General features: G+C 42.7%; 1 protein-coding gene across 5 annotated transcripts in view; it reads left to right on the top strand.

The window, feature by feature from the left end:
- The first annotated feature begins 2,540 nt into the window (after window positions 1–2,540).
- The window catches only part of LOC117868192 (lethal(3)malignant brain tumor-like protein 4), a 77,769-nt gene continuing 58,151 nt past the window's right edge, over window positions 2,541–22,158 (top strand). For 2 of the 5 annotated variants that reach the window (XM_034753924.1, XM_034753926.1), the window contains exons 1-3: window positions 2,543–2,608; window positions 15,588–15,756; window positions 19,457–19,619. In XM_034753924.1, coding sequence (XP_034609815.1) covers window positions 15,640–15,756; window positions 19,457–19,619 — 280 coding nt within the window. In that variant the 5' untranslated portion in view covers window positions 2,543–2,608; window positions 15,588–15,639. Of the gene's footprint in view, window positions 2,609–15,587; window positions 15,757–19,456; window positions 19,620–22,158 lie in introns of those variants that run through there. The other 3 variants (XM_034753927.1, XM_034753928.1, XM_034753929.1) reach the window with 3 other exon arrangements.

The following is a 22,158-nucleotide window of genomic DNA, read 5'->3' as shown; positions in this document are numbered from 1 at the left end:
CGCAGGGGCAGGGCAGGCAGGCAGGGAGCCTGCCCTGCCCCCGGTGCACATCGGGCCGGAGCCGCTCTAGGTAAACGCTGGGGGAGGGGGGAGTTGCGAGGAGCTCGCGGGCCGCAGAAAATAACCCGGTGAGCTGCATGCGTCCCCCAGGCCGCGTGTTTGAGACCCCTGCTCTAGAGTGTGCATGCAATAGTTAAGTGCTTAAGAAAGGGATTTTCAGAAACTGGCCAGCTAAGCAGGGACCTGCCTAAGAGAGCCGGGGTGACATGCCCAGAGGGGCTTAGACTCCAAAGCAGCTACCTGACCAGAGGTACAAGGTGGGTGAGGTATTATCTTTTATCAGACGAACTTCTGTTGGTGAGAGCGACGAGCTTTCGAGTTTACACAGAGCTCTATGTGGCTCGAGAGCTTGTCTCTCACCAACAGAAGTTGGTCCAATAAAAGGTATTACCTCACCCACCTTGTCTCTCTAATCTCCTGGAACCGACGTGGCTACAACACTGCATACCTAGACCAGACGGAGGATCCGCAGCTGCAAACCCCTTCCTGGCGTAGGGCACCGAAGACAGGCCAGCTGCTCAGGTAGCCCAGGCCCCAGCAGCCAGAACTGTCTCACTCTTTCTAGACAGCTTGCTCATGCTTGCCCTGCATTTCCCTGCACCCCCATGTGTCTTTTGTGCTAATGCTTTGTTGCCCCTCACCTGTTGGTGGCCTGCCTCTGACCGCCCTGATGTGGGAGCTGGCAGGGAACAGGTGTTAGGTGTGCTCTGACATGCTAAGGGGATCAAGCCCCACTGGTGAGATATGCATCCCCCACCTTGGCTTTGAGGCCTCTGGGACTTCAGCTTGGGCTAGGGCTCAAGCTATGGGATGGCGTCAGCACTTAGCTGGCTTTGCAAATACTGACCGGCACTTAGACAGCTATAGTGTTGGTCGGCAGCTGACCAGTGGCTTTGAAGATGTCAGTGGCGCCTAAATGATGGACTTAGGCAGGCCCCTAAAGAGGCAGATAGGTGCCTTTCAAGATCTGGGTCTTGCATGTGCTTAAAGAATCAGGCTCTTGGAATGAAATCACGGCAGGAGATGAGGTGAGAGATGATGTTGATTTTGGTTTTGGGTTTTTTTTAAGTATCTCATGCTAGCGATGAAGAATGTGTTTCAAATGAGCCATTTCAAATCTCACTTATTTGACTGAAATCCCATTCCATTCAAATTGTCACAGCGTGAGGCCTTCTTGTGCTTTTCTCTGTCTTACCAATGCAGAAAATAGAAAATAGTGTCATTGAAATAATCATTCTTTTTATTGTTTCAAAATTCAAATACAAATGAAAGTTAAAACACTTTCAGGTAAGAAGACAATTCTAACAAAATGCAGAAAAGTAAAATATTTTACATTTAAAATATCAAGGTTTAACAATCTCTGTTACGAAATCCATTGGGGCTGGAAGTATCTATAAAAAACAGCATCCCCCAAACCTACACTTGGCAAATTAACATGTCCTAACATTCTAAGCAATTCTGTCCTCCCAGACGAAGTAACTTCCAGGATCAGGGCATAAACAATCTTGTCAAAACCATGTATGAAGTGTACAGACTAGGGGATTGGAGAGTGAATCCCTGGCTTTGCCCCTTGCTAATAAATCACTGCCTTGAGAATTGGTTTGATGTTTCCCTTTGTCAGTTCAGGTGGCCAAGAGAAGCCACCCTCTTTACAGAAAATGTCCTTGTGCACCTTTCTTCACTCTCCTAAGAGTTCCCTCCTTTTCCTCCCCTTCAGATTCCCAGACTCGCTCTGTTTCTTTATCTAAGATACTACTGTAATGGGTTCCTGATAAATATCTGAGCACCTCACAATCTTTAATATATTTATCTTCATAACACCCCTATGAGTTAGGGAAGCATCATTATGCCCATTGTACAGATGGGGAACTGAGGCATAAGAGAGGCTGAATGACTTGCCCAAGGTCACACAGGAAGACTCTAGCACAACAGAGCCTTGAACCTGGATCTCCCAAGTTCTAGGCTAGTGCCCAGACCATGAACCAGCCTCAGCACTCAGCCCCTGTGCACTTCACTCTCTTATCACCCCCAATGTCTGTCTCCTCCTCTTCCTGCCCCCCAAGACCTCTTACACTGCTCCCTAGTGGCCCCCCTCTGTCCTGCCCCCAGTTTTTCCCATTCTTCAGCTCTCATTTCCTGCCCCTTCTTGCTCCCCCTCACACCCTTAGGTGCACCCCTTCCCTCTGCCCTGTGTCCCCCTTGCTACAGCCCAATATCTCGCTCCCAGTCTGTCCTCCTCCATTTCTCGCATCCTTCCCTTTTCTCTCTCCATCCTGTCCACAAATCCTGCCCCCACACCCTGCCCCCTCTGAAGCATCCCCGCATCCTGCTCCTGGGTCCCCCCCACCTGCCCCCCTGAAGCCCCTCCCGATCCCGCCCTCTCGGTTCCCCTTGCCCCCTCACTCTGACCCCCCCATCCTGCCCCCTCGCTGTGCCCCCTCCCCGCCCCAGCCGGAGCAGCGGCCGCGCATGCGCGTTGGCTGCTCCCGGGCCACTCCAATAACAAACTGTCCCGAGGAGAGTTAAAGAGCCGGAAAGGCGGGGGGCGGTGAGTGGGGCGCCCTGTGCGGGAGGGGTCCCAGCGGGGGAGCCTGCCCCATTCCCCTCTGGCCTGAAGGGGTTCCTGCCCCTGCCCCCCCGTGAGTGGGAGTGCCCCGCCCTGGGCCCCCGGCCCTGGGGGAGGGGCTGCGCCATGCCCCCCAAGTTGGGGAATGGAGGGGACACGGGGCTGCCCTATATCCCCCCCCCAGTGACTGAGAAATGTCCTGGTCTCTTCCCCACCCCTGGTTAGCGTGTGTGGGGGGGTCCCAGTGAGGTGGGGGGGGGCTGCCTTATTCCCTTGTTTGGCTGGGGTATGGGGCGGACCCTCCCCATAGAGGACTGTCGAAGGGTGGGGCTGCCCCATTTACCTCTCCCCAGGTTGGTGTGAAGGAGTTTAGGGGATTCCCAATTCAGACAGTTCTCCACCCCCCAAGTCTCCCCCTGGCTGGGGGGGCTTAGGCTCGATTGGAAAGTTTGCCATCAGCTCTTTGGAGAGGGGTACAAGGGAATAACAGCCTGGGGGGTGGGTGCATAGAGAATATCCTCTTGCTGGGTGGGGGGCCTCCTTCCTCTCATATGTAACTTGTGTGTTTCCTGATCCTGCCACATTACAGGGTGGATGCGAGGCAGGAGCAGGAGGCGTGCTCCCTTAGCGTCCACACAGCAAAGCCCCCTCTATTCAGTACCTGCCTCTGCCTCCCCAGCGTGCTCCAATGCTCTGCCTCAGTTCCCTTCCCTCTCCATTCACTCTGTCCCTACCCTCACTTGGTGTCTGACTGACAGAGGACCCTATTCACCCGATTCCGGGGGATCTAGTGAGAAGATGCCATTTCTGGCTGACCCACACAATTTTTCCTCGTGAATATCCCATCGCTGATTGATGGAGAGGGACTGATATACCATAGTGTCAGGGATCTTCTGATGGGAATCCCCTCTATACTCTGGGGGAAAGTCTTCTAATCTCTGAGCTGGAAGTCATGTGTGTGAGATAAAAATTCACTTTGATGTTATTTTAACACTGTCAGTTGGATGGTTGAAAGCATATTTTAAAATATAGTGAAGCATTTACTATACAATCTGTCTCTTTTTATACTCCTGAAATCCCTGGACTGGAATACTTATAGAGAAAAGTGGAACTTAGTTATTCTATAGACTACATTGTTGCGAGCACAGTTCATTATTTATTATGAGGCTATAGTTGTCATTGCTACTGTTGCCACAAACGTTATGTATTTTTTTTAGATAACTTTGTTTGTACAGAACCCAGTATATAAAACAATCTCAAAAAACTTTACAAAGTTAAGTAATAACAGACAGAGATTTTAGAGATTTAGGTAAGACAAAAAAAAGTTTTCACTTGAGATGGAGATTTGATGTGTGGGAGAAATGTTATACGGTTTTTCTAGAAGCAGAATCTTCAGAGGAAAAGGTATTTTTGAACCAGCAATATCATGATTTTATTAAAGGAATGGATGCTGGTGGCAGATGAGTGGAGGGATATATTTAATATTTCAGAAATATTGATTATAGATCTTGATGAGGATCATCCTAGCATAGGGATAAGTATTAATATAGGACAATCGTAGTGATGTTTGGTACTGGGAGGAATGGGATTACATTTTTAATCTGAAAATGTTTAGTGTAATTTATTCAACCACTGACTGGAGTAGCAAAAAAAAAATTTAAATGTTGATACGTAGTTAGGATTAAGGGATAAAGAGCTCTGAGCTTTTGTGCTCAATTGCACAAGATCTCTCCTCTACAACCAGCTTCTTGAGTGTCTTAGTATGTAGTAAGACAGAAGTATAAAGAGGGACAAAACTTGTGCCTGATACTGCAGACACTTACTACTGTGCATGGTGTTTGCTCCTGTGAATAGTCTCATTACTGGGCACTTGTGCCCACTATAACTCTGTGGGTCCAATTTTGACATAACATTGACCGTACCTTTCTCTGCAGATATACCCATTAAAATTGAATAATTGTGGAATAAGATATAATTCAGCATGAGTGTGGGTGTCAGAACTGAGCTCTATTCTATGTTTAAAGTTGCTTAATAGAACTCAGACTGTGCAAATTGATTCCCATTTGTTTTGGTCAGAATGAATTTATTTTGCTTTCTTCTATTATTTTTATTGCCATCACAAGTAAATGGCAATGATGAATGTAACAGAGGTGTACTTTCCAGTCTGTTACTGTCTCGACCAAACTTCTCATGACCTCGGGCTATATCTTTATTTGCCTCAAGCGTGGTATTTAATGGTCTATACTAATATGTAAACTATAACACATTTTTTGGTTTACTTGCTTCTTGAGGAGATGGGACTCTTAGTCTGTAGGCATATTATTGCAACAGACATTTTGTATCAAGAGTCTAGATTTCTAATGCTTGCTAAATTTTGTTGTTTGTTGTTGTGGTCTAGGTTCCCCTGTTGTCTCCCTTCTGTCACACAACAAAGCTTTTCATCTGAACATCCTGAGGCTTGATGAGGTGGTGATCTTGGGGAATGACTAATGAATTTAGGGTCAAATTCTGAGCAGTAAAGCAGAGCCCATGTAAACAGATTGCTTGACTGAGAGATGGAATCTAGTTTGTTTGTCCCTGGTGTGTGTGCGCGCGCGCGCATGCAGACACAGTTTTGGGAGGAGGACCTGCAACTTGCTGCACATCCCTTGTGGGGGATGGGTTTACACTAGTGGATCTGCAATAAATACAGATTCCCTCAACCCACCTTTATCTCCACCACCACCAAGTTCCAGTGCATCTTGCCTTTGACTGCCCCACCCATAATCTCCACCAGTTCATTGTGGATATGCAGGGTTCTCTCTGCCTTTGGTAGGGTGACCAGATAGCAAGTATGTAAAATTGGAATGGGGGTGGGGGGTAATAGGCGCCTATATAAGTAAAAGCCCCAAATATTGGGACTGTCCCTATAAAATCGGGACATCTGATCACCCTAGCCTTCGGGGACTTGCAAGTCTAAGAATAGGGTGCAAGATGTGATTCTCAGTGCCCAAATAACATGGAAGATTTTGAAGTTCAGTCAAAGAAAAAAACAAAAACAATTATTTGAAATCTTCATAATTCTGCTGTTGAATAATGAGAGATGAGCCGGGGCTGAAAGATCTGATTATGTTGGGAAGAAAAGTTTGGTGACAACGGACTCTGGAATGCACATGGTGTTAATTTCAGCATTCAGATATAGTTATTTAAATATTTTGAAAGTAGATTCATAGAATTTCATGTTATTTTACTAACTGTGCTCTGTATCTGTGCAAACAAGCTTTTCTTTTCTTTTGTATGGTTGACAGATGTTAGGATGATTTTTGATGGAGAGATTGGAATATTCCAAGACCCATATATTGGGTCATTTTTGAACCCCCTATTTAAAATATTTTGATATTTCTATTTTAAACTCAAGGGGAGGGAAATAGCAACTGTGAGATATACATGCATGAAGTATTTACATATCGGAGTAAGGGATGTTTGTTTGTTTTGTACGATGTATGTATGTTTTGGAGGGAACAGTAGTGCTTCCCTAGTTCAGGTTGAGGATTTTCACTTGAATTTAAAATCCATGTGTTTCACAGTATAATGTATTTAATTTCTAAATTTGACACAATTACTTCTCTGAGGACAGCTGAACTCTTCAGCTCATTTTCATTTAAAGATAAAATACTTTCTTTCCTAGAATATTTTCAAATGATTTTTGAAAAGTTTTTTGCTTGTGTAGTCTGAATAATGGAGTACAACAGACCTTTCAAAGTATAATGTATGCTTATGATGCGTAGGGTAATTTCCCTCCAAAACTATTTAAAATATAGTTTTTAAACATCTGTAATCATAATTTATTTTACAGCAAGAAGTGAAGACTTTGGCAATAGCTGAGGTCATTTTTAAGAGGTAATTCAACCAGCCACCCTTTTTCTCCCCTTAATTTGTATGTTGCAGTTCTCTTAGGCTACATCTACACTACAGGGGGGAGTCGATTTAAGATACGCAAATTCAGCTACGTGAATAGCGTAGCTGAATTCGACGTATCGCAGCCGACTTACCCCGCTGTGAGGACGGCGGCAAAATCGACCTCTGCGGCTTCCCGTCGACGGCACTTACTCCCACCTCCGCTGGTGGAGTAAGAGCGTCGATTCGGGGATCGATTGTCGCGTCCCAACGGGACGCGATAAATCGATCCCCGGGAGGTCGATTTCTACCCGCCGATTCAGGCGGGTAGTGTAGACCCAGCCTTAGTTGAAGTGAGGGAGTGGAGGGAGGCTGGGGATGGACTGTAGCCAGGTGTTAGGATTTCTCATTGGTAATTACTGGCTCAACCTTACACAAGCAGTTGACCCTAACTGTCACTGCTTTTAAAAGGTGTGCGCCACATGCCTAAGTTTCATTCCTGTAGTAAGGTTTGTTCAGAACAGTTGAACAGGAGTTGTGCAAGTTGGGTACCCCTCTTTTCAGTGGGAAGTAGTGGGAGTTATTGTGTCTTTCTAAACTTATACAGTATCTCACTTTAAAAGATTATATGACAGCCACCCCTATATCCCTGTTCTCTGAACTTGCCTCCTCACATTTCCATTCACACCTCCATGTCCTCCTTACACAGTTGCTTTTGGTCCTTTTCCCCATCCTTGCTTCCCATGGTGCTGCTTTCTGGTGTGGTAGGAGCTGGGGAGCGAGTTGGGCCGTGGAAGGAAAGATGTGGGGGCTTCTGATATGTACTTCTAGCCTTAACTCCAGCATAATATAAGTTTTTTTTTTTTTTTTATCTGGGAATAATAAAGGAGGACTGTACACTTCACAGATTAAAAACTAATCCTATCAAACCAGAAACACAAACCAAATCCCATCAAACTGCATTTCCTTATCTTTCAAACAGCACAAGGCCCTCTCTGAATTTGCCAGCACATTCATTTCATTGTATCACGCCGTTATATTTAAACGAGGTGAAGACTTCCATCTTTTCAGTATGTTGCCTTTGGCTATGAGAGAGCCTGTCAATAAGAGCAGCTTCTACAATGCCTGGAGAGGGTCTGATGCCACTGACCTTACTCGGTCAAAACTCCCATTGAGTAAAGATGGCAGGTTCAGGGACGGAATGTTATCCAAATCTTAAATACAAAAGTCCTTGGGCCGTTTGGTTTATCACAGATCAAGACCATTTGAAGACTGGTTCATAGTTCTTAAAATACTAAAACTATTGATACACCCTTGTGGTTGTGTCCAAGTCCCCAGATACGTGCGTGTTTGATTTTTGTTTTATAAATTGTGCTTGATATGAGGTCCAGATTAGAAAACATTAGTACTTGGTGTATTAAGTTGGGCTGTATCTCTTTAGGTAGAAAAGTAAATTGTATTGTATAATATAATCATTCAGCTCTGAATAGTGATAACTCTTACAAGCTTAAAATAAAGACGTAATATTAGTTTTGCAGGGTTGGAGACTGGGTATAGGGGATGCATTTACACATTTAATCAATAATATTCTATTGTTATACAAGGTCCTGATCTAGCAAAACTTTTAAGCATGTGAGACATCTGTGAGACGTCAATAGGACTATTCATATTCCTAAAGTTGTTTATGTGCTTAAACACTTTGCTGGATTGGGGCCTTGCATAATAGTATATTATCAACTAAACGTGCAGTTCCCAAATTGCAAAACTAATATTGTGTCTTTTTTTTAAACTTCTAATGGATGAAGGTGGATGGCAAGAACTGTGCTATGTAATGTATAAGAATGCTCATATTCTCTGAAAAAGTGCTTTCCTAGCTTGTTACTTACTTGAATCAGTAAAGTGAAGTGATCAGCCAAGAAGCAGAATCATTCTGTAGGAGGATGTCATTTTTGTTGTAACTTTTTCCTGACATAGTAACACTTGAGCTTTTGCAGCTTTCTAGTATATTTCATATGGAGAAGACATTTTGATGTTGTATTGTTTTTGCTATGTAGGGCTCGTTTCCTGGAGCTTGGAATTTTGTTATACCATCACCAGATTTTACTTTAATTGCTTCAGATTTTAGTATTGTTGAGCAAAATCCTAGACAGTTTTACTATATTCTATCATCAAGTAGTTTAGTAAATAGCTACCAGATTTTTTTAATTGCATTTTGCCATTTTTTTTAGCTACTGGTAGATAGAATAGGGGTGCTCAGACTAGTTTTGCTAGTGACTTAAAGGTCAGGTGAATTTTAATCACCAGTCTGCGTATGTGTCTATATTAAAATGTTTGTATTGGTTTATGCTTATTTTGGCCAATTCTGTGAACACTTTTGTATTTTTAAGGTTCTTGTACATATTTGACCTGAAGGTGAATTATTCTAGCCTTGAAAAGAGCAATTATTAATGTCCGCTTAGTATACATTAAAAAACAATTCTTCCAAAACTGAACAGTGAGAAGCTATATTATTCTCCTTAACCTCACCTTGTAGGTGATCAATCAAATAGGTGCATTCTGACCTCTTTTTGCTCACATTGCCAAAAGGTTATTTGAGGAGAACCAATGCAGCTTTACAATTCCTCTAACCTTTCTATTTGGGAACCCATATCCAGCTATTGTCTTAAACTTCAAGAGAAATTTTTAAGGACAACAAAATAGTATGGAGAATGGCATTTTCCTTTGGTAGGAAGGGTCCACTAATTATTTTCCATTATTCACTTCAATTTTCTGAACATGTAATGGAAGTATTTCATAGCGACATTCCTGGTTTGTGACTCAGGTAAACTTCAACACATTACTTTACATTTTAGTTGCCCCTTGGAAGAACCATTATGATGTTTTTTTCAGAATTGTGACTCTTTCAATGATGTCACCAGATTGATGTAATTCAGAACCCAAAATTGTATTGTTTATCTTTGGGTCATTAGGTCTCGAATGAAAAACATTCCAATCAAAACTGGTAGAGAAATGGCTGTACCTTCCCATGGTAAATTTATTCACTTGGGAACAATACAGATTAAAGCATCCAGATGATGGATGTTTCAGGTAAAGTCTTTTTACAGGAAATTCTGAAAAACCTGTTTCCAGGTGTGTCTCTTGTCAGGTCCATCCTGTGTTGGCTTAAACTCGTAAAATGTGTGTACTTTGTTTGTGTACAAGTGGCCCCTTTGGTCGCTGACAGTAGAGGGGCTGGGACTGGATGAGCGAAGTAACCTGAATTCCCCACTTTCCCCTCTTCATGCACATTGGTGGGTCAAGGTTGTATTGCCACTGCTTGTACTGTACTTGTTCATTGGCTATCTAGAGGAGGACTGTCAGCAAGCATTAAAAAAATCACCAAAATCTTCAAAATAGGGGATTAGAGGGGAGGAAAAAGCCCCAGCAGGATAACAGTTTAATGCAAGCCACAAAAACAAGTTAATGTATTGTGTGGTGCTATTTGTCACCTAGAATAATTGAACACAAACTGTTAACTTTGTGGACACACAAGTATGTTTTGTACCTCCTTCTGCTTCCATTCTCCTCTTCTGGGAATAGACTGAAATATTTTTTTCCAGCATAGCACTGAATGCCTCATTGGGTTTCTGTAATGAAAAAAGGAAAAAAGACTGCTTTCTAGTTAACTTCAAGATGTTATACAATGTGAAGAGAAGGGTAGCAAAGCAAGTATGATCGCACGCTGAGGGAAACTTAACTGGAGGAGACTTGAAGAACTGAATGGAAAAACTGAATGGCAAACCTGTGAATCGGGTGGAAAATGTGTGAATTGAAGCACTGACCCTTGGAATTGCATTTGCTGCACCTGACTTGACGTATGATTTCTTTTCACTCCGTTTCCTACTGAAACTTTGCTGTAATGTACAGTGGCTGGTGGTTGGAGGATGGGCTGGGGGGGTGAGTATGAGAGAGGGACAGAAATTCTTAAACTACATAAATGCTGGTCTAGTAATTGTGTTACATTGGATCTTTGCTTCTGTCAGCTGGCATATGTGAATATTTGACCAGTGGCTTTTAAGAGAAAGCCGTTCCGTAGACTATGGTGCTAGTCTGAATTTATTGCAAAAGTAAGGATTGGGTTTAGAAGTGTACCTGTATAATATTGCTGCCTGACCTTATACATTAATAAGAGTTGGATAGCCTCTAGTACTATTTTATCTATCTCCCAACATCATGATAGAATACCACACAGATGTAATGCATTTATCCTCACAACATCTTTGGGAGATAAGCATTTTACACATGAACAACTGAAGCACCAAAAAGTAAAGTGGCTTGCCCATTGGGAGTCTGTGGCAGAGCTGGGAAAAGACCTCCTTGGATCTCCTGAATCTCAGCTCAGTGTTTGAACCAAAAGGTCATCCTCCCTTTCCTACACCATCCTTCTCTAGTCTTTCAGTCTAATTGCATTTGGGTGGCTTTTGTAGTCATAACTGAACTCTTTTCTCTTGCCAACTGCGAACACATGTACTAAGAATGGGAGAAGCAAATAGAAAGCATAATGAATGAAGGCGGTTAGCATTTTGTTTGAGTATGTTCCATTATGTGGTTTCTAGGTTGAGACAGAGGACAGTATGAGCAACTGTATCTTATTGATGTACTAAGTGCCTTCTGTGGCTGCTCGTAATTTATATTGAAATTATGGCGCCACTCTAGTTCCACTGCTGGTTTTGATCATCCATTGTGTTTCTGGCTAGACTGACTGGATGCCAGTGGTAAGCTGGCTTTCTTGTTAAGAGGACTAGTTGAGCCTTGCAAAATATTACTTGCCCAGAGTGAGTAATTGTTTTTGATGGGCAAGTAAAGTATTGTCAGTCGTCATCATTGTAGTAAAGGGCAGGCAAACAATTGTGTGTCTGGCTGATACGTTTTCAGGGCAGTTTTTTGAGGTTAGATTAGTTGTATCCTAGGAAAAGGCCTGAATCTCTTCACTTCTGGTTATAAACAGCTGAGAAATCGAGAGTCATTTACAGGCATTATGTGCTAGATATTTGTTAAATACTTTAAATAAGTCATATAAGAAAGTGAGGCAATATGGAGCTTTGAAACAATCACTCATGCAAGGCAAAGACACTTACAGAACTTTTGTTTGTTTCTTAGTAGATTTATTCTACTGAATGAAATGTTCAGCTCTAATAGGTTCCCAGTTCTGTTTCTGGGCAAAAAGGAAATTTATAATTCCAGTCATTCTCAGAGCAGCAGAAAATCAGGTGGTTTTCTTGACTCCCAAGTATTTTTCAGTTGTGATTCTGCTTCTCCTTGTTTAAAGGCATAGTCAGAAGGGTTGAAAACTTGAAATTGTTGTTACTTGATTTTTAAAAGTCTTTGGTCTTAATTCAGCCCTGTGTTGCTCCAGTTTTACATTGCTGTAGCTACACTGAACTCCCTGCGTAGTAGGGATGCCGGCTGATTGCACGTGAAGTAGAACTCTTCTTGAAAGCAGGTCCTTTCCCTGAAAGTCTAATAATATTTAGATCTTTCGTAATGTTTTATATTTTGAAAGCTATTTACCAATATAACTAACCCTAACACTTTTGCTGGAGATGTCTGTATTATTTATCTGCCCTTGACAAGTAGGGCGAGACCGATGTTAATGGCCACATTTTCAAATATGGGTGCGTAAAGTTAGTCACCTAAATAAAAGGTGACAGATTTTCATGGGTGATAAGCACCCACAACTGCCATTACTGAAGACAATGGAAGCTGTGGGAACTCAGCACCTCTGAAGATCCAAGCTGTCTGTCCTAAGTGTGATTTGCCCCAAGCCACAAGGTGATTTGGTGGCAGAGACAAGATTAAAACTGTGGCATTCCTGGCTCCCACCTTCTGTGCACCTATCCACTGCCTTTGAAAAGCAAAGGGCGCTATGAACTATGTCCAAACCTGGTCTATGATGTATTCATTGTAAATTATTCTCTCTCCCAGGATGTTTGCATCATTTATTTTATGAATCAGAATTGGCTGTTTAGAGCTGAAATTTCCGTTCTAGTTTTGCCACATTTTAAATTACAGTTACAGGACATCCAGTCTTCTGGCACAGTAATGTTTTCTGGGTCTTTTTGAAAGTTACAAGAAAAACAATCAGATACTGGGGCCAAAGGGAAAAGTTCTTGCGTGACTAAAGCTTTTTCTAATGTTTCAAGCTGGTTTCTGCCATCTCTTTTAATTGAACATTTTGTTTCTCTTTATTGGGCTATATTGGTTTTACTGGTAGTGGATTATAAAATGAGCATTATAAGAAAAGTAATTTCTTTCTTATAATATTTTTCTAGTTTTTTAATTAGATTTATGAAAGATAGAGGTGAAAAAGGCCTATTTTAGCTAGTCCTGCTCTGGCCAGTACGAGCTTATTCCATACGCTGTGTTTTCTAATGCTTTGCTTGGTCTGGTTTTAAATAACTCACATAGTTTAAACCAGAGGGTCTCAACCGGGGTATGCGTATCCCTGGAGGTACAGACCCTCTGGAAGACCTCTATGTCGACTCATCCTATTGGCCGAGTACAACAGACTCTAGCGCCCTGTGGCAGGTCTGGGATCTTGTGGGTCCCACAGGACCCACTGCCATAACAGCGGCAGAGGGATAAAAATTCAACAAACAACGTGAGAGCGGATATTGCAGGTGGGGTGAGAGTGGGATTTTAAAAATAGTGCTCCCAAGCCACAAAGAGTGGCTTGCCACCTTTACTTCTGTGCTACTGCTGGTGGCGGCTCTGCCTTCAGAGCTGGGCGACTGGAGAGATTTTGAGTGAGGTGAAACTTGGGGTATGCAAGACAAATCAGACTCCTGAAAGGGGTACAGTAATCTGGAAATGTTGAGAACCACTGGTTTAAACTATTGTCTTCCAAGCTGTTCTATCCGAGTGGCCTCAAAGCCTCCGGCTCCAGTGAGACCTCTGCAAATGTTCTTACTGACCGGGGACCCAATCCTGCTCAGTGCCCAGTGTTTTCTGCTAATTCCCCCATGTCCCATTGAGCACAGTGGGAATTGAGAGCGCTCCACACCTTGCAGCATTGGGCCTCTTGCGAGTGTGGTGGGAAACAGTGCTGAACATTTGCCTAGCCCAAAGATCTGTACAAATGTTCCTTAATCCTCTGATGAGGTAGGTCTGTATCATTAACCCTCGTTTTACCAGGGGACAAGCTCCGGCACGAAAGGGTGAAGGTGACACGGTGAGTCAGTGACAGAGAATAGAACCCAGGGATTCAGTCCTCCATCTCTTACTCCACCTATTTATTAGGAACCACTCTTTCCAGTACTGCAATAATAATACTCGGGTGCCATCAGTAAGAACGCATTCAATGTAAACTCTGACTTGGTGTGGGCTTGAGGGTATTTTGCTGAAGTTAAAGATCCTTTAAAATAAAGGATGAATTGGAGGAATGACAAATCCTGTGATACATGGTACCTTTGCAGGACATGGTACCAAACTGTAGACTACAAATAGGCTTTTATAGCTTTACAAGTCTGTATCCAAATATTAATGTATTGAGTTGGAACTGGATGAAGAAGACTTAGATGAAGGATGATCCTGAGTAACTGTACCAGAGTATCTTGATAAAAGAGTGTAATGCTACCATGTGATCTCTGTATTAACTTAGTGGAAACTTTGTTTGCTCTCCATTAGCTAGTGGCACTAAGAGCCTGATGGTAAGATTCTGTATCTCCTGTTGAAGCTACTCTGAAATCAGTGGGAGTTGAAGTTCTTGAGCACCTTCAAGAATTGGACCATAAATGTAGCTAACAGGTTCCCAATTTCATCAGCCTGACTCATCATGATCACAGTATATGGTGCTTGTATCTCTGCCAGTCTCTTGGGGTGCAAAAGCAATTGTCCTTGTTTGATTTTTAAATTTAAAAACGTAGAGAAAATAAACCTGCCCCAAGGGAAATAATCAGATTGTGATGCCTACATCAGCAGTGGATTTAGTTTTGTCCAGAGGTGCCTAGAAGTACTGTTTGCAAATGTCCATCCCACAAATGAGTTAATCAAGTTAAACATACAGCACTCCCTAAGCTGCTTGAATTGGAGATACATGATTGCTTGGACAGTGAGACTTGTCCTACCTCAGAGGTGAGCTTTTGACCTCCAATAAAATGAAGTTCTGCCTTGGAACATGCTGATGATCTGATGTGTAAGAGACTTTGACATCAAATGGTGGTATGATTTCCCCACGGCAGTTGAAGCCTGTTTCTGCAGGACAAGGATTAAATTGAATTTGTCACTGGTATGGCCTGTTTTTACTAAGGTAACGTAGGTTATGTGGTCAGAAAGGAAAAATAATAAAACTTCCAGTTCAAGAATGAGAAGTAAATTTCCTTTTTTTTTTTTTTTTTTTTTTTAAAAGCAGCCAGGTTTTTTCAGTATTCATATTATTCAAATTATATATGCCAGGCAATGAAGTACAATTTATTGATAATTGATTATTGCACGTAAAATGCTATATTTGTATTATTGTTGCTGTCATCAGATACTTAGTCCACATAGCAATATAGCTTTTAGTTGATTCTCCTGCTGGATAACTTTTATATGGCTGCAAAGCAGTCTTAAGAGTGTAAACACTGTAGGAGGTGAGTACCGATAATAGTACAATCTGCCAGTGCTGCTAAGAGAATATTGCTCTTTAAAATTGTTTAAGGCACCTCAGTGCCACAGCAATGTTGGGGTATCTGCGCATGTGTGTGTTGGTGTTGAGATAGGCCCAAATCCTAGTCCCATTTAAAATCAATGGCAAAGCTCCCATGGACTTGAGAGAGACCATGGTTTTGCCCATAACCTGTAAAATGGACAATAATTATGCAAACCCAATTGAGTGTCTGTTTTGAAATTTTGTCCTGAAACTGCATATTTGTCTCACCCCTCCCCGCCCCCCCCTTTTTTTTAAATAAGTGCCTTGAGCAAATTGCAAGTTGACATTTTTTTCCATCTTTTGAAAGCCATTAACTATATGAAGCATAAGCAGCGTCACTCTTAAAATCCTTCATGAAATGTAAGTGACAGGCCTGTTGATTCTGTGCCTCTCTTTTGTTTTGTTTTCAACCCCTAGTTTTCTTTCTTAAAAATTAAAAAACAAACAAACCCAAAGGCTAAGCTGAAAGATGGAACAGAGTGTCTCGGAGAGAAAACCCACCATCACCCCGACTGCAGACTTCGATGTAATGGGTGCCTTAGACTGGAAAGACGGCATTGCTACCTTGCCAGGTAGCAACATACAAGTAAGAAACCAAGGAACAGGGTAAAGAAATGACCGGGCCTTTAGTAATGCACTGAAGTTAGCACATGTTCTTTTCTTTGGTTAAAAAAAAGACTTGCTTTAAAATGATTATCCCCTATCAGCTGCTACTTTGACAAAACAGAGTTGGAGTCACCAAACAAGTAGTGAATTCCTAGTGAGATTTCTGGCAGCCTGTTGATTTTTTCTTTTTTTTCTTTTTCCCCTCTTGACTCTTGTTCAGTTAAGTTAGAGTGTGTAAATATAGCTGCAAGGAGGTATTTAAGAGCCTTCATTCATTGCTGCTCAGACATTTAAGGCCTGAACTTACCATTTCTCAGCTGTGTGGGTACACCTTATTCAGGCAAGAAATCCTGTTAAATTCAGCCCATAATGAGCAAAGGCTATTCTCACGAGTTAATATTTGTAGAACTGCGCCCATTGGTTGCTTTAGTGTGTCTGTGATTATTTTCTCAGCTATTGTCTAGCTACACCTTTCTTCTTGGTAGCGGCTATAATGTAACCTCCGTAAATCACAGCTGAGATTTTAGAGGAGGTTGCTCACAATATATGAGTCACAAATATGGTAGACAGAAAATGACCCCATCAGTTGATTGTGTTTTCCAAGTTACCCGACAGACTTATTTCAGTTGTACTTTTAAAATTAAATATTCAGGCCACAGTTTCATTGATTTTTTTTTTGGATGTCTAACATGATACCCTGAGCCTGGTTTTGTTTTGTTTTTTGTTAAAAGGTGCTGAACATTTACAGCTCCAACTGAAGTGAATTGGAGCGGTGGGTACTCAGAGCCTCTGAAAATCAGGCTCAACATGTCTCAAATTAGGTATCCATTACAAAATCAGTGGCCTCACTGGAAAACATTGGTCTTTTTCTTTCACTTCACCCCCCCCCCCCCGCTTTTCTTTGAAAAATCTGCAACCCAGTCATTCAAAGCTTACTTCAGTCTATGAAGCAAATTCTTCCATGCTGTATCTCCACAGAAGTGAAAAGAATAAGTGCATGCATGAATGACCCTGTGTGTCTGAAGTGTTTTGATCAACATATGGGACCTGAAATCAATGGGAATTATACTGACATAAAACCTGAGTAATACAGAATCAAGTTCATGGAGTTCCTAGGAGTCCTGGGGTTTTGTTCAAATTGCAGTTTGGATAATTACTTTCTAATGGCTAACTTGTCTCCTGTATTCCCCTGTACTTTTATTTGGAGACATTATTCTTCACTTCCTAAAAGAAAACCTCTTGAGAAACATTGCTGTGTTCTCTTAAATAGCAGTTATATTCCTCTCCAGAGATGGCTGCATTTAACTGATTCTGGAATAACAGTGTATGTAGTGTCTACAAAGCATGATGGGATCTATTCAGAACAATATAAATACAGGATTATCAAACACAAAGGTGAGGCCTCAGGTACCACAGTGACTGAGCGTGGTACAAATGTCCAGATTGTTCATTATTAACTGGCCTTGCAGGTGTGCGTCTCAGTAGTATGATCCAATAACAGGGTTTTGTTTTGTTTTCAGTGTCCAGTTCCCTTTTATTTTTTGCCTCTTTTTTTTCTCCCTCATGTATGTCAGAATTCTTGCATGTGGAGGGGAAAACAGCACAGTTATGTTTTTTGTAATGTCTACTTCTTTTGTCTCTTATTAAGGAGAATGTTTTAAAAAATGTTCATGTGACTTTAGAGTTAGTGAATATGCTGTACTGGCAGGTCTGCAGATTGAAATCCTCTGTTTAACTAGAGAGCAGGTACAGTGCAGGGAGTAGCAGAATCAGTCACCCCATATACTAATGTGCCTTGTCCTTGATCAGTAAGAGTGAGAGTAGAGGTCAACTCCATAGCTCATTCAGTCTTCAGAGACTTCTAGCAAAGACACCAGTTGTTGTGGTGGTTTTTCTGATACGAGTGCTCGTCCGCTGGAAAGTGAACTGATCCCCACCAATGCATGTGCTCTCAGGTGAGCCATCAGGTGGTAACCACCTTCTGTCACTACCGGCTTGGGCTGGATTCAAGTTGATGATTTTATATCTAAAAGGCTCTATATATCTCAAGAATCTAGTCCCTTAATACAAGACTGCTTTAATATCCTTACTTCCTTCAGTAGTTAGCTCTGCTGTTTAATGGGACATCAGAGCTCTGGTGAGGCTCCCCATTGTGACCTTTTGTTCACAGTACTGGTCTGTTACTATTATATGCGTTTCTGAGGAGCCCTCAACCTGCAATATCTTCCATCCATTTTCCACTACTGTTCTTCCACCATTTCAAGAAGGAGGTAGTGCCCCTATTAAACCGATGTAAAGACTCCTATAGAAAAGCCCCTCCGAATCCCATGTATATCATTACCATATGTTTGGGGTGGGTTATCTTTGCTCTCAATTAAATAAAAATAATACTCATGGTTACTTTGGGATTCAGGGGCAGAAATATGTTTCTTCTGGTGCAGCATCTTTGAAGCTGTGAGGAATACAGGCTGCAGCTCAAATGAGTGGGGAGAGGGTTTTGGGGAGAGCTTGGGTGGAATTGAGTTAGTGACATGGTGAACAATAAGGGTGAAGGAGAGAAGGAAGACGATGCTTCTGTCAGTGGGCCTAAGAGGTCAGGGCTAGTGCTTTTGTGAACCTGGTTTGGTGCGGTGGAGATTGGTTATGATTTTTAAGGAGTTATATACAACCTATATGCTAGTGCAGGGATCGGCAACCTTTAGCACGTGGCCCACCAGGGTAAGCACCCTGTCAGGCCGGGCCCATTTGTTTACCTGCCGCGTCCGCAGGTTCGGCCGATCGCGGCTCCCACTGGCCATGGTTCCCTGCTCCAGGCCAATGGGGGCTATGGGAAGCAGCTGCATGGTCCCTTATAACTCTAACTCCAAATACACCTCTACCCTGATATAGCGCAACCCAATATAACACAAATTCGGAAATAACGCGGTTAAGTAGTGCTCCAGTTTCACCTATAATGCGGTAAGATTTTTTGGCTCCCAAGGACAGCGTTATAGCGGGGTAGAGATGTACTTAGTGCTGTGAAGGACCATGTGTGCAATCCCCGCTGATGCTGCATTTGTGGAAGGTTCCCAAAGCTCAAAGAGGGGGGGGGGGGGGGGGGGGGGGGGGCGGGGGTTGGGTTGGTTGTATGGGGGGCAGAGGCAGCTCATCCTACAGGTGTGTGTGGTACTCTTCAAAGAACTACAGTTACTGGTAAGTAACCTCTTTCTTAACAGTTCCTACTTGCTAGAAGATTTTTAGGTGGGTTGCTACTGCTGTCTATTTATTCATCATAGGCTAATCCTGAACTCAGAACAGGGATTCTGGCCAAGTTGCCGATCTCTTTCAGAGGGCAGATAAGTGGCTCCATTTGTTTCCTAGAAATGCTGTCGGTTTGAATTACATAAAAGGAAAAAATCTGAAGCACACAAGAATAAACGTCGTTTTTCTGTATTAACAGTGAAGCAGATCAATAGCTTTTTTTTATGAGACCACCACTGAACAGGCATTTCCTGGGGAAATAGGATTTTTTTGTGACACCGCGTTGTATGGAAAGCAATTTCTCTTGCCAATGGCGCTTTTTGTCCTAGCTCTGCTTACATATTGAATCTCATGCACGATCATTCCCCCTTTGAAGCCTGTCTGCTGCTGTTTAGTTTGCTTGTCTTCTTTAGCCGCTTTCTTTCTTTTGTTACCTGCAGTTCCGTTTAAGTGAGTTTGGAACATTAGAAATCATTACTGAAGCAGAAGCCATAAAAACTCTCTTGGCTCCAGCAATAAATGCCAGCATAGCCGGCCTTAACCTTGGTGCTTCCACTCCGGCTGCTACCAACACCACTGCTGCCTCTGGCGCTGATTCTGAAGGTGAGCTTTGTGCACTGCCGAGGGACCAAATACACAGCTTGATAGGACGCTGGAACCCCATGAAGCGCTTCCTGTAGCAATACAGTGCTTGCTGGCATGAGCTGTGTGGTGGTGGTGATTGTAGTGAATCACTGTATGTTTTTAAATATATATACCTATTTTAAAGTATTTTGAATGAATTTAGTTCCCATATAATCATAATAATATTTAGTGCTTATCTAACATCCTTCATCTGAAGATCTCAAAGCACTTTATAAAGGCGGGTAAGACACTGGGCGAGATCTTTGTCAAGCACCCACTCAAAGCATGTCTCAGTTGCAACAGCCACCAAGAGTTCGTTCTTGCAGACGGGGATCACTGGAGTGCCTGGTGATTTCTTTGCCTTGGACACACACCTCATGTTGGGGTGGAGCAGGAGTGGATATCCTACCACTGTGCCAGCCAGGGATTCCCTGTGCCGTTGGAATCCTCCGGTAGCCAGCTGAGCTGGTTTTGAGTTTGCTTGGGCTAATTCTGTCTTGGAAAGCAGGGCCAGGATCTCGCCCATTATCCATGCAGGAGACTCACTCTGGAAACTTGTGCCTCTAGCATGAATCATGTGGAAACAACCCTTAGCGCTAAGAATTTTGGATCCCTGAGGCTACAATAATCCAAGTCAAGGGAACTGCCCTAGTGAGCAAAAGGTACCTCAGGCACCGGGAACATTTCAGGTAGTTCCTTTCAGACCTGCTCCTCCCCCAGGAGCTGCTGCCCAGCAGTTCCAACCAATGCAGCTGCTGTAGTCCTTTTGGGTCTAGGCTTGTGTCTTGTCCTCAGCCCCAGGTGGTGTGCATTGAGCTTGCTAAGTCCAGTAGCGTATCTTCCTTCGGCTCTTATTGTTTAGAGGCAGTTTGAGACTTGGTCACCACATCGAGTCGCTTCCTGGTCATGCCTTGGGATCCTGAAAGTGGTGATGGGTGGCTGAAGGCTGGGGTTAGGGCTCCTGGCACAAAGTCCTGTGGCAGGCCCTGCATCACAGGATCGTGTGTAAAATGTGTCCCAGCTTGGTGCTATGGAGCCCCTGGTGTATCAGCCTCCCTTGGTGCTAGGGAGTGGCTTTTGCACTAGCACCTTGGAGCAGTTCAAGGCCTGTCACTGCCTTGGAGCACGTAGGAACAGCATGGTGCATAAGCACACCTCAGAGCCAGTCCCCATGTTCGCAAGACATACCGTCTCCAGGGAAACTCTGACATGTTCTTCTACCAGCACTTCTGGTAGCAAAATGCCTAGTAAGATCAAGAGAGATGGAAGACCATACATTCAGATATACCCATCCTGGCTTTATTGGGGGTGCATCTCTTCCCTGTCACAGAGAGACTAGAAGGTGTTTTTCAATCAGGCTAAGAATCTGGTCTTGGATGATGACTCAGCACTAAGACAGCCTTGCTCCGCTTTAACCCAAGAACGCTCCCCCGATAGTGTGTCTTTCTACAGAGCAGAGCTCTGCAGGCATAGCCTGTTATATAAGTGTTCTTCCTTACCTGCCTTCCCCATGTCTTGAATCAGCAAGTCCTCAAGGGTAGATGGAAAGGGCTCAGGATGTAGTACAAATGGACTCTCTCTGCCGAACTCCAACCCAATCCATCTGACGTCTGTATTGGCCTATCTGAGGCATCAAATATAAACCATATTTTTCGGTCTTCCTGCAGGATATTACAAGCCTTGGTGAATGGGGGCCAGGGAAGAATTGAAATAGTACAGATTACTTGACAATTTGGTTTTTTTAGCATCTGAGGCCACGTTTTAGCAAACTGCGTCAAAACAGTCAATTGTGAGCCCAAAATATGCAGCTACGCTTATGTTAGGTATAGTAGATTGCACCCAGCCCACATGTATGCCCAAGTGCATAATTTGTGAACAAAATTACTTTGTTATAGATGAACAAAATGTGCATTACTTTGATGCTAAGTTTTGGAAATAAGGACTTTGTGTTTTCTAATGTGATATTAGATCAGGATTTAATTTACATTAGGAAGAACAGGGCAGGCTGTAAAAGTGTTATACTGGGATCGACATGCTCATCATCTAAGTCAGTTTTGTTGTATTCAACTCATGCATTTTCCTTGCTAGCGTACAGTCATTTATATAGAGAGATTTTCAGACACTTTTAATGGGATACCTTTAACGAGGCTTTTCCAGGGCCTCTTAATAGAGGTTTTCAAGAAATATGAAAAATATATGTAAAGACTGACTTTTAAAACATATTTGCATGTTACAAGCACCCCCAAAAAATTTAGTCACTTTTGACAACATTTCAAACAAAATTTGCACTTGTCTCGAAGATTTATGGGCATTTAAAAAAAAGTCTTCTAAGTGGACCCTGGTAAGGTTAGAGCCTTGAGATTTAATTCTTCTATGACACCTTTACAGAGGAGCATGGGTTTCCCTGATATTAAAATATCACAACTTCTGTAGATCTGAGTGGTTTGAGCTTTAATGACAGAAAACACTCTCTTTAAATACCAGATCAGAGATAATAATTACCTCCCTGTGTGAGGCT

Source organism: Trachemys scripta, chromosome 20, assembly GCF_013100865.1.
Source record: "Trachemys scripta elegans isolate TJP31775 chromosome 20, CAS_Tse_1.0, whole genome shotgun sequence".
Classification (NCBI taxonomy): Eukaryota; Metazoa; Chordata; order Testudines; family Emydidae; genus Trachemys; species Trachemys scripta.
Note: the sequence above shows the minus strand (reverse complement) of the source record. Positions and strands in the feature narration are given on the sequence as shown.